The sequence below is a fragment of the Lissotriton vulgaris genome, chromosome 5 (genome assembly GCF_964263255.1).
Source record: "Lissotriton vulgaris chromosome 5, aLisVul1.2, whole genome shotgun sequence".
Taxonomy (NCBI): Eukaryota; Metazoa; Chordata; class Amphibia; order Caudata; family Salamandridae; genus Lissotriton; species Lissotriton vulgaris.
The window spans coordinates 1,060,284,125-1,060,300,497 of record NC_141693.1 but is presented as its reverse complement, the minus strand read 5'-3'; the positions used below and the strand labels follow the sequence as shown (position 1 = coordinate 1,060,300,497).

At 40.6% G+C, this 16,373-nt stretch overlaps 1 protein-coding gene across 1 annotated transcript in view; it reads left to right on the top strand.

The window, feature by feature from the left end:
* LOC147712007 (calcium homeostasis modulator protein 3-like) overlaps window positions 1-12,169 on the top strand; it is a 52,368-nt gene extending 40,199 nt beyond the window's left edge. The window contains exons 2-3 of the mRNA XM_086920276.1: window positions 1,654-1,909; window positions 11,693-12,169. Coding sequence (XP_086776402.1) covers window positions 1,654-1,909; window positions 11,693-12,169 — 733 coding nt within the window. The remainder of the gene's footprint in view (window positions 1-1,653; window positions 1,910-11,692) is intronic.
* The last annotated feature ends 4,204 nt before the right edge of the window (window positions 12,170-16,373 follow it).

Sequence of the window (16,373 nt, the reverse complement as noted above, 5' to 3'; positions counted from 1 at the left end):
TCATGTAGAGCAGAAAACTTTCAGAGCCATTGGATACCCACGTTTAGGTTTGTAGGTGTCCCTCTGCAACCCCATTTGACTAATTACCAAAATCTACTTGTGTCACTTTGGTGTAGCCCACTTTGTACCAGATTCCAATCTTTGAAAATGTAGTAGTGTCTTCTTAAGTTTAGCTTATATTCTTCTCTTAAACTGTTTAGTATCATCTCCCCTGTCGGTTCTGATACCTATTTTTTAAGTCTTCCATTAGGGTTAGTATTTTTTTGCATAACATTTCTCATCGAACCATTTGAAGTTTTGCATGGAATCATTTCTTGATTTTAGGTTGGAGAGATTTTTGGATACCGGGGATGAATGTGAGCATATTCATGAAGGCTTGAATTAAATCATTCTTTGGAGCTTGCTTCTGAGTAATACTTTCTTGCAATTAATTTCTGAGTATTTTGTCTAGATGGCAGTATCATGTTTCAGGATTTCAAAACTAAGTTAGTGGGTGCCTCTTTAAGCCTAGAAGTTGGAGCTTTGCTATTAATGAATGATGATCGCTTTCAATTCTTGGTTGAACACTCATATCATTAAGACTTGATACTGATTAATACAGAATTGATCAAAGTTGGTCAGCTTTTATCCAAAAGGTATTTTTTGCAGGCATTGCAGGAATATCTAATATTACAAGCCCATTAGGAGTATAAAGGCCGCATGCTGCCATCTTTATTGCAAATGAGAGTCCTTTCTTCATCCCACCTTCTGGAGTGGAGGTGTTTTTAATAAGCCTTTAGAAAGAGAACTGAAATGTGAAAGAACACTGCAGTGTGTTTTACAGATATGGCGATAAGCCAGTCTTTGTGCATCGATTTCCTATTGTTATATCATCAATGGAGGTGCTTGTGGTTAACAGGATTTAAAAATGGAAGTCAGGGGTGTGATATAAATACGTGGGCTCCGCCATAGAAAGAATGAAATCACATTTGTTTTCTGTTTTCCCTGATGTGCCTCTGAGTAAAAAGGAAAGTCACACAATAATTTAACTATTATAGTTCAGGTGAGTCATTCGTTACCAAGTTATTAGTGAAATATCTGAAGTGTGTAAGAACTGGAAAAATACTCGCTAGAAAGATGTCGCATCTTCTGTAGTACACAGTGCCATTCCTCTCTTGTTCATTTGTTAAGGCAAGTGCTTTGAAGACCATGGACCCATATCAAACTGCAGAAGCAAGAAGAGACTACCAGGACCTTTTGGTGCAGGAGATACAAATGAGTCATAGGCAGCGCATTGTGCTAAACACAGTCGGTTTTGGCAGCAAGGCTAATTTTCTGATTGGTGGGTGAGATATTAGAGATTGAAGATAACTCTATTTCCCCACATCCACATTAGAATACACCTTTGGCTCGTGCCTGACATTTGCGTCTTCCTTCAGATGTCCAGCTCAAGTCCACCTCTGATATACCTTGAACAAATGGAAAATAGGCCAGTGTGATACAGATAATTGCATGACAAATACACATAGATATGCTTTTCAAATATTTCACAATGCATGGCATCATGTGTTTAGCTTTAAATGAATACTTTGTATGATTTGAGTCTAACCCTGGTCCCACACAGTTAAGATTCTGAGATGCCTAACGCGACCTCTTGTCTACTTCTTGTTGTAGGTACATGTGCACTTCTGTGATCCAGCGGGCAATGATCGCTCCTGTGGTCTGGATAATTGTCACCCTCCTCGACGGAAAGTGCTTCATCTGCGCCTTCAGCGAGTCAATTGATGCCGACAGATTCTCTGGCTTTGCGAATAAAACGTCCCTGGAGGTTCTAATCTTGCTCTCCAAGGTCCCGTGCAAAGAGGATGAGCTTGTGAAAAACCACACTTCCAGGAAGGCCATATCCAGGTACCTGCGCTGCTGGTCACAGGTAACACTTCCTGCATGCCTCTTCTGAACAAGGGCACCATTACAAGCCAATATATGAACTTTTGTTGTAATGGTTGGATCTGGTTCCTTTATATGTATGCATGGATGTAAACATATGTAAAACACACATGCAGGTGCCATCGCATATCCAGGTAGACCTTCAGAGTCAGGTTTATGAATGAATGCACAGATGATTGATGAATGTTTGGGTCAATAGCAAGATGGGGTTTGTGAATGGATAAATGTTGGTGGAATGCTGTATGGATCAATGTGTGGATGGATAAATGCACATGCTTGAGTATGTTGATAAAAAACATGCAAGACCTATAAATAGGAAGTTACCTCTAGGGACTCCATTTCTCCTGATATCCCATTCGATACAGGGCAACCGGGGTTTAAGGGTATTGATATCTTTTAAAGTACATATGCCATTGTCCAAATCATTTTAACAGTTTTAACAGTGGTCATTAAATTTCGAACTGGAATTGGATGTGTTCCATGGGTGTGGGAGTCAAAGACAGACAGGTAGGACCAGGGCTGGCTTTGGATTTAGCGCTGGTGGTGCCCGGTGCAAAATAATTTTTAGTGCCCCAATACCCCATGACCACCTTCTCGGATTTTCCCACTACCACCTGGCAAAAGTGCCCCTCATCTCTCTAATCATACGTTATTGCTAAACACAGTGCCCCCCCTCCAACCCCCGAGGTCAGCGCCCCATTCCAAAGGTCAGCGCCCAGTGCAGCCGCACCAGTCGCACTGCCCTAAAGCGGCCCTGGTAAGGACATCAGGGTAAGAGGTGGCCAAGGTCAGTGAATGGAGGATATTTAGGGATGAAATGTCTGAGATTAAGGTCCCAGTCATTGTGAAATCATCTCAGTATATCTGTGATTGTAAGATATGGTAGGGTATTGAGAGAAGAGTGTTATTAGGGCTTGACACAGAAGAAGGGGTGGTGTTTTGGCCATGCTGCCTGCTCTTGTTCCCAGTAAACTTCATATTCCAGAGGCAGAATGAAAGGGGACAAGTTCGGATTTGAAGAACATGCAGGTGGATTGGTGGAAAATGTGGACACGTGCAGTGGGGGAAGAAGCAGGGATAAACTGATCCCAGTGACTGATATAATGCATAGGGTGAGGAATAGAAGGAGGGTCGTAACTGGAAGAAGCCAAGTGGCAGAATATGGCTGCCGAATGAGTCAAAGAGAGACAGGGTGGTGGTGTGTGCCAAGATGCAGCATTTTAATAGTACTACCCAAAGGGCATGTCTGTGTGCCACATTGCACAGGTGTGCATGCACAGATGTGCATGCACACCTGAATTCGGTATTTTACCACCCAATAGGATTGGGTGGTAAAATACCGATTCTTAAGGGCCTGTGGCACTCTTAGGAGTGCCACCTACATGTGAATTTACCGAATCGGTAAAAATAACCGATGCGGTATTTTACCGATTCGGTAAATTTACCGATTCGGTAAATTTACAGAATCGGTAAAATATAGGCCCCCTACATCTGAAAACCCTAATACCGGTTGTTAACGGCCGAATTCGGCCGTTACCGACCGGTATTAGGGCGCCTACATCTGGCCCTAAGAGACAAAGAACAAGTATTAGCAATGAAAACTTTCCTCACACACACAGAGCATGGGCAACATAGGCTTCAGCAGGGTGGCAGCTTACAAACACACACACACCACCTACCAGATGAAGGACAGGCAAAACCTGTTCAAGATTGCCTCATACATAATATGTACCTACTGTGCAGTAACAATAAAATCTTCCCTCACATATTCAACCTAGTTACAGCCTCTGAAATTTTTAACTGGATAAATTCTGCTTTGCTGCTTTGGTAAAAGAGGTTCTGACATAAACAATACATTGAAGATTTATACAGCCAGCCAGTAGGCTGACCCTCAACTGTGTACTGCGTATCATTCAAGTTGAGATACCCACAGTTGAGAAGAGCTCTGCCTGCAACAGCATTTATTGGCACATGGATTTTTCCTACAGGCACCAGCAGTTGATGGAGATGGGGTATTTGAATCTCAATCTCTTGGTAAAACCATCAAACAGAATCCCCCACTGGTCATATAGACCTTTGGTTGCCAACTTGAAGTGTTGAGAGGGACCTAAATTCAAAAATACAATTCCAGTACAATAAACCAATGTGGCTTCACAATAACAACAGAGACAATGGTATTCAACTGTAGAGATTTGTTTTCCATATCAGTGAAATCATCACTCGACAAAATTGGCAGTGGTCGAGAAAATATAAAAAATCCAAACAGGATATTAAGATGTTCAAATACCCTACATTTTAGTATTAAGAAATACCCAATAGAAACAATCAAAATGTAAACAATGCAAAATATCCAAATGATGTCTTCCATGAAGAAACTCACCCTGTCTAAATTAAGAAATGAAAGAGTGTTGGGAATTTCTGAAGAGGAAGGTAAGAAGATGTTAGCATGCAATGAACCTCAGTAGAAAGTCAGAGGAAACAAAAGTGTCCAGCATGAATCCTCTACTCAGGGGGAAACCCAACAGAGAGATCTTCTCGCTTCTAAGTCGGGGGTAAGGTCTGCTCTAACTAACTATAGTGTCTCAGGGATTCTGCTCCTACACAGAACTGTGCACAGAGACCCAGGACCTCAGTGAATTGTGGTGTACCAAAAAACTCACCTCAGTGCCTAGAAACCCTAACCAGCTAGCATCAGTGTCACATTAGCTCTTCGTCCTATAGCAAAGGAACCAATGATTAGACAACCCAGAACATGCGACTTAGGTTATACTCAGGAATGGTGGGAGGCAAGAACACTCTTTTGTTATACTCTCATACAAGTCCACAACAGGAGTAAAAACAAGACACGGGAAAGGTTAAAATATTTATTTTAATGACGTGCTATAAGATGCTGTATCTTTGCTAACATAAGCAGACATATGATTAGAAATAATATGATCAGCATTGTTACAATTCCATAAAACACAAAGGGAGAAATCATATTATAATGATGGTGAAAATAGGTCCTATAGCGCCTAGTGAATCACCCTCCCTAGCTAGGAACTATTGGGCAGATATACTACTTCTGGCGCATCTCTGCTAATCAGCAGGGATGCGCCAGAAGAGTTGCGTCGCATCTGCCCACCCGTGCGCCACCACTGATGCGTCGCATTTACAATGTGGCGCACCGTGGCGCATGGATGGGCAGATGCGTGTCGCATCCTCCGTCGGAAAGGCGGCGCATTGCTGGAATCATGTCGCAAGCGTGATGCAGCTCCAGCAAGGCTCGGGGGTGTCCTATTCCTAACATGCTGCGTCAATCCTTGCGCCTGCTTGAAGCAGGCGCAGGGTTTTGACGCAGCATGGCCTTAAAAGTGACTGAGTGAAAATCTTGTAGATTTCACTCAGCCACTTTTGGGAGGCGTTCCTGCGTCGGAACGCCCACCCTGCAAAAGTTCTCTGTCTCTCTAGAAAAACTGGATTCTTCCAAATTTCTGCAATCATGCTTACAGTGCGATATTAAATACTCCAGAATCACATTGGCTGCAGCTGCATTTATGGTATGGCTAAAAACGTGAGCCGATTAGCCCGAACAATAGCCACCTTGTTATGATGACCTTGGAGGCTTTAAAACTCAGTGTGCAGACTAGAGTCACAATGTAAGTCTAGGGATGCTGAAAACAAGCCATTCTCATGTGAAGCCTTTCACGCAGCCTAACTTACAACAACAGTTCAAAGGTTCAAAAGTACTTTATTCGGTTAAAAACAGAGAATAACCTTGAAAGTAGCATGTAAAATACAGTTTACAATGGGTCAGATGACAATTATTTAAAATCACAGAAAAAAGACATATTAAAAAGCATGAATACAGCATAAGAATTAGTTCATACGAAGGGTTTTACGACAATTAAAAACCAGTTTAAGAAATTCAGAGAGTGAAGCTACCATAAAAACAGTTTCCATTTTTTGAAGCTCTAAAAACGCTAGGCGGCATCTATGTACATTTAGATCTTTAAGAATTGGGATGATAAGTTTCCTACGATAGAAAGTATAACATTTACAAAAAAATAAAATATGAATATCGGATTGCATGGACACATCGTCACATGGGCAAGGACACAAGTCTTTCAGCCAACAATTCATCTCCGGGAAAGATAGTAACCTAAAGACAATGTTAAGTCTAAACCGGGTTAAAAGGAAACGTTCATGGTTGGACATGTATAAAGATAAGTATGGCTGCAGTTTCTCTCCAGTTATGATCGACTGGTGGGCAAGGACAGTCTTTTTTTTCACCTCCTCTAGTCGTCTTTGTTCCTTGAGATGTTCGATACACAAGTTTTTTAATCCACTTCTCGAAATGTGTACCATAGATAATGGATCCTCAAAGTATTGAATACAGCTCGTTCTTCAAGAAAATTTCTAACATAACATATCCATTTAAATTTTGTTAATATTATCAAGTACTAATACGTCCTTTAAAATAGCCCGGTTGACCACACAGTCATCGCTTGTCCAAACCCTATGCCAAAAAAGAATCGGCTGGATCTTAATTGTGTCAGTAATATACACCAAACCTAATTCAGCGTGACATATAAAAGTTGCAGTACTTTCTGGGATGGACAAAATGTGCCGTAAAAACGTATTTTCCACGGTTTGGATCGAACTGATATTTGAATAACCCCATAATCCAGAACCGTATGTAGCTACCGCTATACAGTTGGCATTGTAGATGGTTAAGATTTCCCTTATGGGTTTTTTCCCCAACTTTTTTAGAAAACACTGTAAAGCCATAACAGTTTTAGAAAACAACAGGGTTCTAGCATTAATAGCACTAGTCCATGAGCCACTTTCATGAAACAAGATGCCCAAATACGGGAAAGTAGAGGTCTGCTCTAGGGGTTTGGAATCTATAAAAATAGGTTTCAAATGCCTGCGTGTTCTTGTCCCACAATACATAGAAAATGTCTTGGAGCAGTTGATTTTCAAGTCCAAGCTAAGCATGAAACTATTAAAAGAATCAACCAAAGTTTGAAGAGCCATTGGGGTGCGTGCCATCAGTACTGCGTCGTCCGCATACAGTAGTGCAGGGACAGGTCTCCTTCCCACCATAGGCATATCCCTGCCCTCCTGCACGAGGTGATGCTCCAGGCCATTTATATAAACTAAAAATAAAAAGGGCGCTAAAACGCACCCTTGGCGTACACCACGGCCTATCCCACAGTGTCTGCTACATTCACCTTCTTTACCGTACCGTTGCAGTGGCCCCAGAATATAAATCTCTCAGAAAGCATATAATAGCTTTATCTACCCACAGTTCAACCATTATTTCCCACAACTTATTATGGGACACACAATCAAAGGCTGACGATAAGTCGACAAAAGTGAGATATAGGCGTTGTTTTTTAACCCTTATATACTTCTGTTGCAAAATAAATAGGTTTAACCCTTGCTCAACGGTCCCCAAACCCCTTTGAAATCGGTATTGGAAATCACTTATCACCCCATTTTCTTCTGCCCAGCATTGAAACTTAGCTAAAACTACTCTCCCAAGAATTTTTATGGAGGAATCTAATAAAGAAATCGGCCTATAACATGTGCAATTCTGCCTGTCTCCTTTCTTAAAAATCGGAACAATAATTGATGTAAACCAGGTAGGGATTAGGCCTTTAGTCAGAGCAACATTAAAAAGCTGGACCAACAATGGCCCCCATAAATCAGTATTAGCCTTATAAAGGTCAGCTGGTATGCCATCGGGCCCAGCCGCCTTGCCCCCCTTAGTTGCCTTCAGACTTGCCAGGACTTCAGGGAGGGTCACGACCAAATCTTTTGATAGATTCATATTTTCCAGCATTGGATCAGGGCCTGTATCGAGCGCCAGTTCAGCAGTCATGTAAAGGGTGGAGAAATGGGCCACCCATTCATCTTCTGTAATGGCAATTTCCATGCGTGCTTTGTTATCATAAGGGAGCGGAGTATTTATAACCCTCCAGAAAGCAGCCTGATCCTTAGATTGTGACGCCGAACAAAGTTCGTCCCAAGCCTCCCTTTTTATCACATCCTTTCTGGCTTTCAGTACAGTATTGTAGTTCTTCCGTAGTTCTCTGATCAGAGTTACATCCCGTGGTCTCTGATGAATCGCATGTTTAAGATTTGTTAAGGCTTTAGTACACTTCTTATCAAACCATTTCTTATTAGTTTTTAGACAATGTTTACGTATAATCCACAAAACCTCCTTAATTGTAGCAGCAATAATTTTAAAATGCGCTAAAATGTCTTTACTCTCTGCATGTTCATCCAACAACAGCAGTTTTATGCAGTGTCGTGTGCAAATGCGGCAAAAAGGTAAAATGGCGTTTAAACTTCTGATAAGCCTATGCTAACTTAACAGTGTGCGCAACAAGGCCCAGCCCTTACTACAATAGAACACTAATTAGACGCACAATTGAAGGTTCCAGAACATCTATATCTCGCTCACACAGTCTGGAGCCAATCCCATGGCAGCATTTCATGGGAACTGGTAACTCCCTAAAATTCCCATACTCACACAATTAGGTACACATGTGCTTGCTCATGAGAGTTGCATCTTCCTAGTATGCCAAGCACAGGAGGCTGCTTTCACCGTCATCTTTCCAACTCTGCTGCTAGCTTTTCCTTCTCAGACCTCACTATCAGTCTAATATATAACAATAACCCTTTCTCTAACTAACGAGGAACCTGATACCACACATGTGGAAGAGACAAAACCAGCATACTGCCAACCTAAAAGCGTGCAATGCTCAGCTAAGACCTGACTCCAGGCTAGATTTCTTCGAGAATCAAAATGGAAGCACAATACCATATTATTAACCTTAGGAATCAAACAACTATTATTAAAGTGTAAATACATATTTGGTAAATGCAGTTACACTGATTATCATCTAACTCAGTACAGTTAAGTATGATTTCTTAACAAACTTGAAAGTGATAGCCAACCAAAGTTCTTATTAGAGTGGAACACACAGATTAATGAAATTAAACACATGTTGAATATAAGAGTTACACGTAAATGCATATACGTTATAAACAGAAGGTGGAACCTAAATGTATGCTGCTCCAAAGCTCCCCCCACCACTGATGGCTAGTATGTCCATCACAAATCAAATTAATCTTTCTAGAGACATCTCAAAAATCTGTTAACTACAACATCTTGCATCTGGAGTTTACCAGTTACTTAATTTCAGTGTAAATTTTACACTGACTCGCTTCTCTTTTTCTTAGCTCCCTTCCTCTCAACTACTTCTTCTTTGATCTCATATATGTGAATCCTTTAAACAAAGTAAACAAACAAATCAAACAAATTGCAATAAATCTAATAGGGTTCAATATAGAGCCTTAAAGCCCACTACCTGTATTACTCAATCAATTGCTTATTATGGCAAATCCCTTTCCAATTGCTTCCCATGTGCTGTAGTTTCTAAATCCTTCTAGTGCTGTTTCAAATCAGTGATGTTTTCCACAAACCCTCTTATCTCCTCACTCCTATCTGGTATACCAGTGTGGCATTGCTGAACCTTCAACAACTTTCAGACTCCGCCTTACTTTGCCAGCAAAATATGTAATGCAAACTGATTTTGCAATACCATGAATCTAATTGCTATGATTTTACTATCAACAGTCAGCAATGACCAAGCAGTGCTAATTGCTAATGTGTCAGATATTGTAGAAAGCTTCCTAATCTTGAGGTCATTTAAAACAACCCTGACAGAAGGAATCCTTGTGGCAAAAATATCTCCAACTATTTCAGAAGCACTACTACTATGCTCTGGCCTTGCAAAGAAACCCATGTCATGCTCATTTAACTTTCTACATGATAGAGCTTTGGAAATACTACAGATAAATAACAGGTATCAGCCAAATTTCTGGGTAATTCAAAATAGGCATGAGGTCGTACACATTTACGAGACCCCAGAAATAACAGAATCCTTCGCTCCCATAATCGGTTCTGTATCACCTCCTAACTCAAACGCATGTTCACACTTACTTGCTCTGATGAACTTATAATGTGCCACATGTAATCCCTATACACACACTCAACTTGCCTCTGTGTTGCTTATCTAAAGTTAATGTATTTTGAGTTCCCAACTGTTTATTTTCCTTCTTTGCCCAGTTATCTTTTCCCATTTCTTTTCTTTCCTCAATCACCCTTCTTCTATCTTTCAATTCATCGATAAATGTATCTTCAATTGCAGTCTTGGAACACATCACATTCTGTCTATGAGCAAAAGCAGTGTTAAGCCTAGTTACAGGCCGAAAGAAACCCCAAACTGTTTCAGTCTCATTGGCATTAGGATGTGAATTCAAATGTTTGTACATCGCAACCTCTGAAAAGACAGAGTCATATATGGAAAAGCAATACTCAGATTGGCGCTGTTAATATTAAAGATAAATAAAATACTATGGGTGATACCATAGATAAGAGGAATGTGGTGAGGTGTAATACCTCAGCTACTGAAGCATCAAATTGGGTGCAATCATAAGAATTCTTTATATCCATTGTGTCAATGTATTCATAAAGCAACCTAAAATAAGCATTTGAGGAAAAATCTCAGTTTGAAGCATCTTTGTGTAACAGTTCAAAATTAAAGTTGTGGAATTTTTCAATTGCAGAAATAGGTGCGGTAGGTTTAAGGGGGGACCTAATGGGGTTGGTGGGAGTAGGCAAAGTTAATCCTATAAGCAAAGCATATAATACTAGGATAGCAATGTTTAATATTCCAGATACTATCAGCCGGTGCTTACCAGGATTACAGACATTCATGGCTTCTCTACAATCAGACCATCAAAGTAGCAAAAGCAGCAAACTATCCCTACTCCGTCTTCTTCTAGAATGACAATTCTACTATTCTTTTGCAGTGTTGGCCCCAGGGAATCTTCTTAATTCAGTAAAGCAAAGTTCTTTGAAATCCAAAGTTCATAAAAAGTCAATGTTCATTTCAGGAATAATAAAACAAAAAACACAGTTCGTTTCTCAGTATATTTAGTCATTGAATCAATTTGAGATGCAATTTCTGTGGCGGGTTCAGTTTCACTGAACGTCGGTTAGAGCTGCACTGTTACCACCTAAATCATATGGAACTCAGGGGCTGAATATCTCCTGTAAGGCACCTGTGCTCTTTTTGATCTCCTAACTTCTGGCCGTTCTCCTTAATATTGGCTGTTTGTCTTCACTGTCACTTAACTCACTGTTTTCAGTTTCTTCCGTCACAGTTTGTGGTATGTGTTCAACAAAAAAACTTGGCCTCACTATCCCTTGTTCCTTTGGCCATTCGTCTTTAACTCGACCTCTGCTGGTCAGATCAGAATACCAGTACTCTCCCTGGCTACAGAGAAGTGCCAGTACTGAGTGCCAAAAAAATCAGAAGTGCTGTACTCAGTATCAGTGAGTACTGGCCCATTTAAAGCACTGATGACAACTAGGTATTTTATGGCTTTTTCCCCATGCAAATGCCACCAGATTTTATAAGGTGAAAATGATTGAGGGGGAAAAAACATGGAGGTGTGCTATTTACCTCAAATTTCAAAATCCAAATGTAGGTGCAAAAAATCAAGAATCCAACTGGATTTGGAAAGAGCCCAGAGATTATTCACCAAGCATTAGGTAACAACTTCCTTCCCCTTAGATGCTCTTTAGACAACTTCCACTGTTCTTCACATGCCCCAACCGTAGAAGAAGTCATTTGTTCTGCCTCAGACCCATTCACACCTGTTTAACAACCTTCCTTTTGTTTATATTTCTCTGTTTGTCTAGGCTCTTGGCTGGAGTATTTTGTTGTTCCTGATTGTACTGGCCTTCCTAGCCCGGTCCCTCAAGCCCTGCTTCAACCAGACTGCCTTCCTGCAAACCCGTTACTGGAGCAACTACATTGACCTGGAGCAGAAAGTTTTCGACGAGACCTGTTGTGAGCACGCAAGGGGATTTGCGCACAAGTGCATTGTTTACTTCTTTGAGAGTATGCAGAACGAGATGAGGTTAAGAAATTTTAAAACCAAAGTGTCGGAAGAGGAAGAGGAGGAAGAGGATCAGATTCGCGGGATCACCGACCTCGACCAGATGAACTGTCTCCTGAAAACCTGGTACGAAGATAAACCCCCTCTTGACATCAGTCCAGCCGCCAGGCGACCACACTGCCGGTCAACGGAATCAGTGTGCCTAGGGGGGTACAGCGAGTGTAATGGGTGGCATTTTTCACAAGAGCCAAGGAAAGCCAAGCACACAGATGTTTAAAATGTACAAGCCAAAATGCAATAGTCCATTTGTAGTTTTTTTCTTTTTTTAGAAAATTAGGGGTCTTATTTAAAGTTTGGCGCATGGGGTATTCTGTCATAAACATGGTGGTGGATGGACCATGTTGCAACTCAGGTCAGTACAGCCTGTGGCACTTGTAATATGGCAGAAGAGATAGCCATCCTAGTAACCCAACCACCAAACGTTAAGGCCTTAAGTGACAAGCACATTTTCAGAAGAAAATTATTCATTGAAAACATCAATTTTGTTTTGGGATCTATCTGAGTAATGTGCTTCTCATGCAAGTTGAAGGATAGTTAATGCATGAATACAGCAAAACTGTCTTGAATTCAATGATTCACTACATCAGACAGATTGTGGAGATGGAAGGTTGCAGAAGATTAGAATAATGAGAAGATAAGTATGGATGGCGGGCGTGCCCAGAGCATGGAATAGAAGTAGTTGCCAAAGTAGTGAGCCAGTTAAAATCCATCAGTGCAAGATTGGCGTGGCAAAGGTGGATATCACTGGCTCCTCATTGGCCATGCCTGCAGTGTTATCACCAGATTGGGGCCAACCGGGTCCCAATGCCCGAGCTGCATTCCTTCTGGCCCCTCTGTCTGCTCCATCATAATTTCTATTAGGAAAAGCAAAGACACTTCAAACCTTATGCTCCATCAACACGTCTAGTAAGGAAAGAGACCATAAAAAAAAGTCAAAAACCTGTACTATAGCTGGCTGTGAAGCCTGAAGGAGAAGGCAGGGCTGTAGTAAAAGAAACAAAAACCAAGATGTAAAGAAAATGGCGATGGGACACCATTAAAACAGAAACTGTGGAGAGGAAAAGATTTGGAGGAATGACAGAAAAGAGAAATAAAAAAGTGAAATAGAAAGAAATGTGAAAGTGAAAGGGGGAATGAATATTACATTTGGAAGAAAGGGTCACACACACTCTCACAAATACACACACCGATACACAATCTTGGTGTTTGCCCATTATAGGTGGCCTCACCAGTTGTATATGTGGTCCTTTGATTTCCACCGTAAATATTATGCCTAAAGACATAACTGCATGCTGGGTTTCAGAGGTGACAAAAGCGTAGGAGCCTCAAATGAGCATGAGAGAATTGTGAGTGCCTTGGTGTCCATCTCAGGTAGTATTTGTATTGTTGTTGTCTTCTATAGGAGCCTCATTCCCATATGTTGACCTAACGCATTGTGCTCATTAGCTCCTTTCTGATGTAAGACGGCTCACAGGCTGAGGCCATGATTAATCTGTGCCTTTTGCTAGTTCAGTAGCGAGATTGTGATGCTTCTCTTGAATGGACCATGTTATGGTACAAGAGTTCTTATGGCTTTGGTGGAGCAGTAAATCAAAGAACAGCAGGCAGGCAGTGTGCCCAGTACAGATCCTTCATGTACTCGAAAGGATTCCAATAAAATATTTGGGTTTGAATCTTAAAGAATTTGATGAAATCACAAAGGAGTATTGGGAACATTCAATGTAAGTTGTTTTCAGATTTTTGAGCTGACGAATAAAGTGCCTGGCCATAAGGCACACGGCCTTGAACATGCTATGACCACCTGAAGGCATTGGGAGACAAGGCAGAGAATTTAGGACTGGGATGACAGCCACATTTACCAGAGCCTGTTTTCAAGGTAAAGCGTGGGCCACTGTTATCTTGACTCTTTCTTGTGCGACAGTGACTCACACATTCTAATATGTTCCGTAGAGAGGAGGGAGTGGAATAGACTATTAGATTCCTTGAGTGATTCTGGATGTAGGAATCTGGACAAGGATGCGCCAGGACAAGATCAAGGGGAGGAGGTCAGGATGTCTGTTCTCATACAGCATAGATGTGTACGAGGAGCAGCAGTGGCTGCAAAGTTACCACCTCTATAAATCAAGCGCTGATAAAGCCAATAAGTGAATATGTGTATTGCTGGATGTGTTTGGGTGCCCGACTACGATGGTGGGTGTGTGTAGCTTAATTTAAATTGAAGTGGGTGGATATACAATGTGTTGACTTGTTGTCTGCTTGCATTTTGAAGGACGTTGGGTCAGTCCAGTAGCATTTTCCAGGGGACAATAGATTACTGGTACCCTAGTTGCTCCCCTCCAAGAAAGTTGTCAAAAATGAGTGCTAACTATGGCATGTTATCACACATTGGGGCTGATGCCATGTGCGGAACTGAGTGTGGCTCATGAACAAAATGTAATTAATGTATCCAGTGCATGCTAACTGCTGACCAGAGACAGGCCATGCCAGCAGGCTGGAAGCCCACTGATGGTAGTAGGTAGCAAGGACCCCCTGATGAGGATAAATATCCTGGGACAGGGTCAACAATATGTGAGAAATAACAATCCCAGGCATACACTGAGGAAAATACACAATAGATTCAACAAACAAACTAGCTCAGTTAGAAAAAATATTCATATTTTAATTTGATAAAAAGGGATAATAAAAATTAAGTACATTAATCACAATTGATAAAAATAATGATACATATTCACAAAACAGATAAAAAAGTGGTCAAATGGTATCCAGTCAACGCGTTTCGACATATACAATATGCCTTCATCAGGACTTTAACCATCAACAAGCTCTGTAAGACATAATTATAACATAGTATTATTGTTATTGTAAAGCTAATATCACATGATTACAACTGAACTAGTTTGGAGTTTGTTACTACATTCTATTGGTAAAAAGTACAATCTTCCTTCCAAGCTAATGATATACCGCTCTAATAAGACAACTAAACAGTTAAAATACCTATACATACAAGTTGGTCTTTGAAGCAGCACATAACTTAATTAACAAATACTAATAGTTATGTTATAATTATGTCTTACAGAGCTTGTTGATGGTTAAAGTCCTGATGAAGGCATATTGTATATGTCGAAACGCGTTGACTGGATACCATTTGACCACTTTTTTATCTGTTTTGTGAATACATATGTATCATTATTTTTATCAATTGTGATTAATGTACTTAATTTTTATTATCCCTTTTTATCAAATTAAAATATGAATATTTTTTCTAACTGAGCTAGTTTGTTTGTTGAATCTATTGTGTATTTTCCTCAGTGTATGCCTGGGATTGTTATTTCTCACATATAGCCCACTGATGGTAGACATAGAGGGGAGGAGAAGGAGCGACAAGAAATTCAAGAATGTAGCAAGAGGTTTCAATTGCCTCAACTCTCAACTATTCTAGTCTATGCAGCAGATTCAAAGTGAAGGCAGAGCTCTGTTGCAGCAGGCGTGAAGGATGTGCCATCACTGTATAAACGTTCACACTACTTTACTTATCACAAAGAAATAAAGAACATGGTAATTGTAAAGTTAAATATAACACAGAAGCAGGGCGCGACGGGGAAAGAAAACAGGCCCAGGCACCAAAATAAAAGTGGCCCCCATTAGCAAATCAAATAGCTAAATAAATTGTCCATCTTTGCAAATTGTGGCAGTTTTGAACTTTCAAAGACACTCTAAGTGTTTTTGCAAGGAATGTAAGACTGCATGGATTTGAGATTGTTGCAGGAAATGCTTTTTTTTTTAACAGGGAAGTCAACAGTAAAGCTGGCCCAGCAGACTATAAAACGGGCCCACAACCAGAAAAAAATACCATCCCATACACTGAACTGTCAGCCCCACTTGCCAGTCCAACACTACACATACGTGCTAAAGATTGAAGAAATTGACTGTTCAGAACATGGCAGCAATATCCTTAAATTAATCAGTATACATCCACTATTTGGTTGGTGTTTAGCACTGCATGGAGCAGGTGTCTCCAACCAGTCCACCACTAGTTACCAGTAGCTCCCAGACACCTTCAGATTAGCTCACAGACCAGTTCATTTATAAATAAGCACAAGGTCATATATTCCTTTTAAAGATAAAGGAACACTGTGCTTATTTTGTATTATTGTCATCAGGCTGCAGATAGCAGGCCCTGATAAAAAGCAGTGCTCAGTCATATTTATGACCCAGGCTAGGCCACAGAGGTGAACAACTGAAGCACTGAGGTATGTAACTCTTAAATAAAATTCCTTGTCAACCTAATATTGGAGCTGTGAACTAAATGATGTTTCTGAATGCTTTTAAATGGAAGAAAATTAAAATGGAAGTTACCTTAATGAGTAAGTTTCCTCTTCATTTCATTTTTCTCCCATTTCAAAGGCATTAGCAAACAGTTA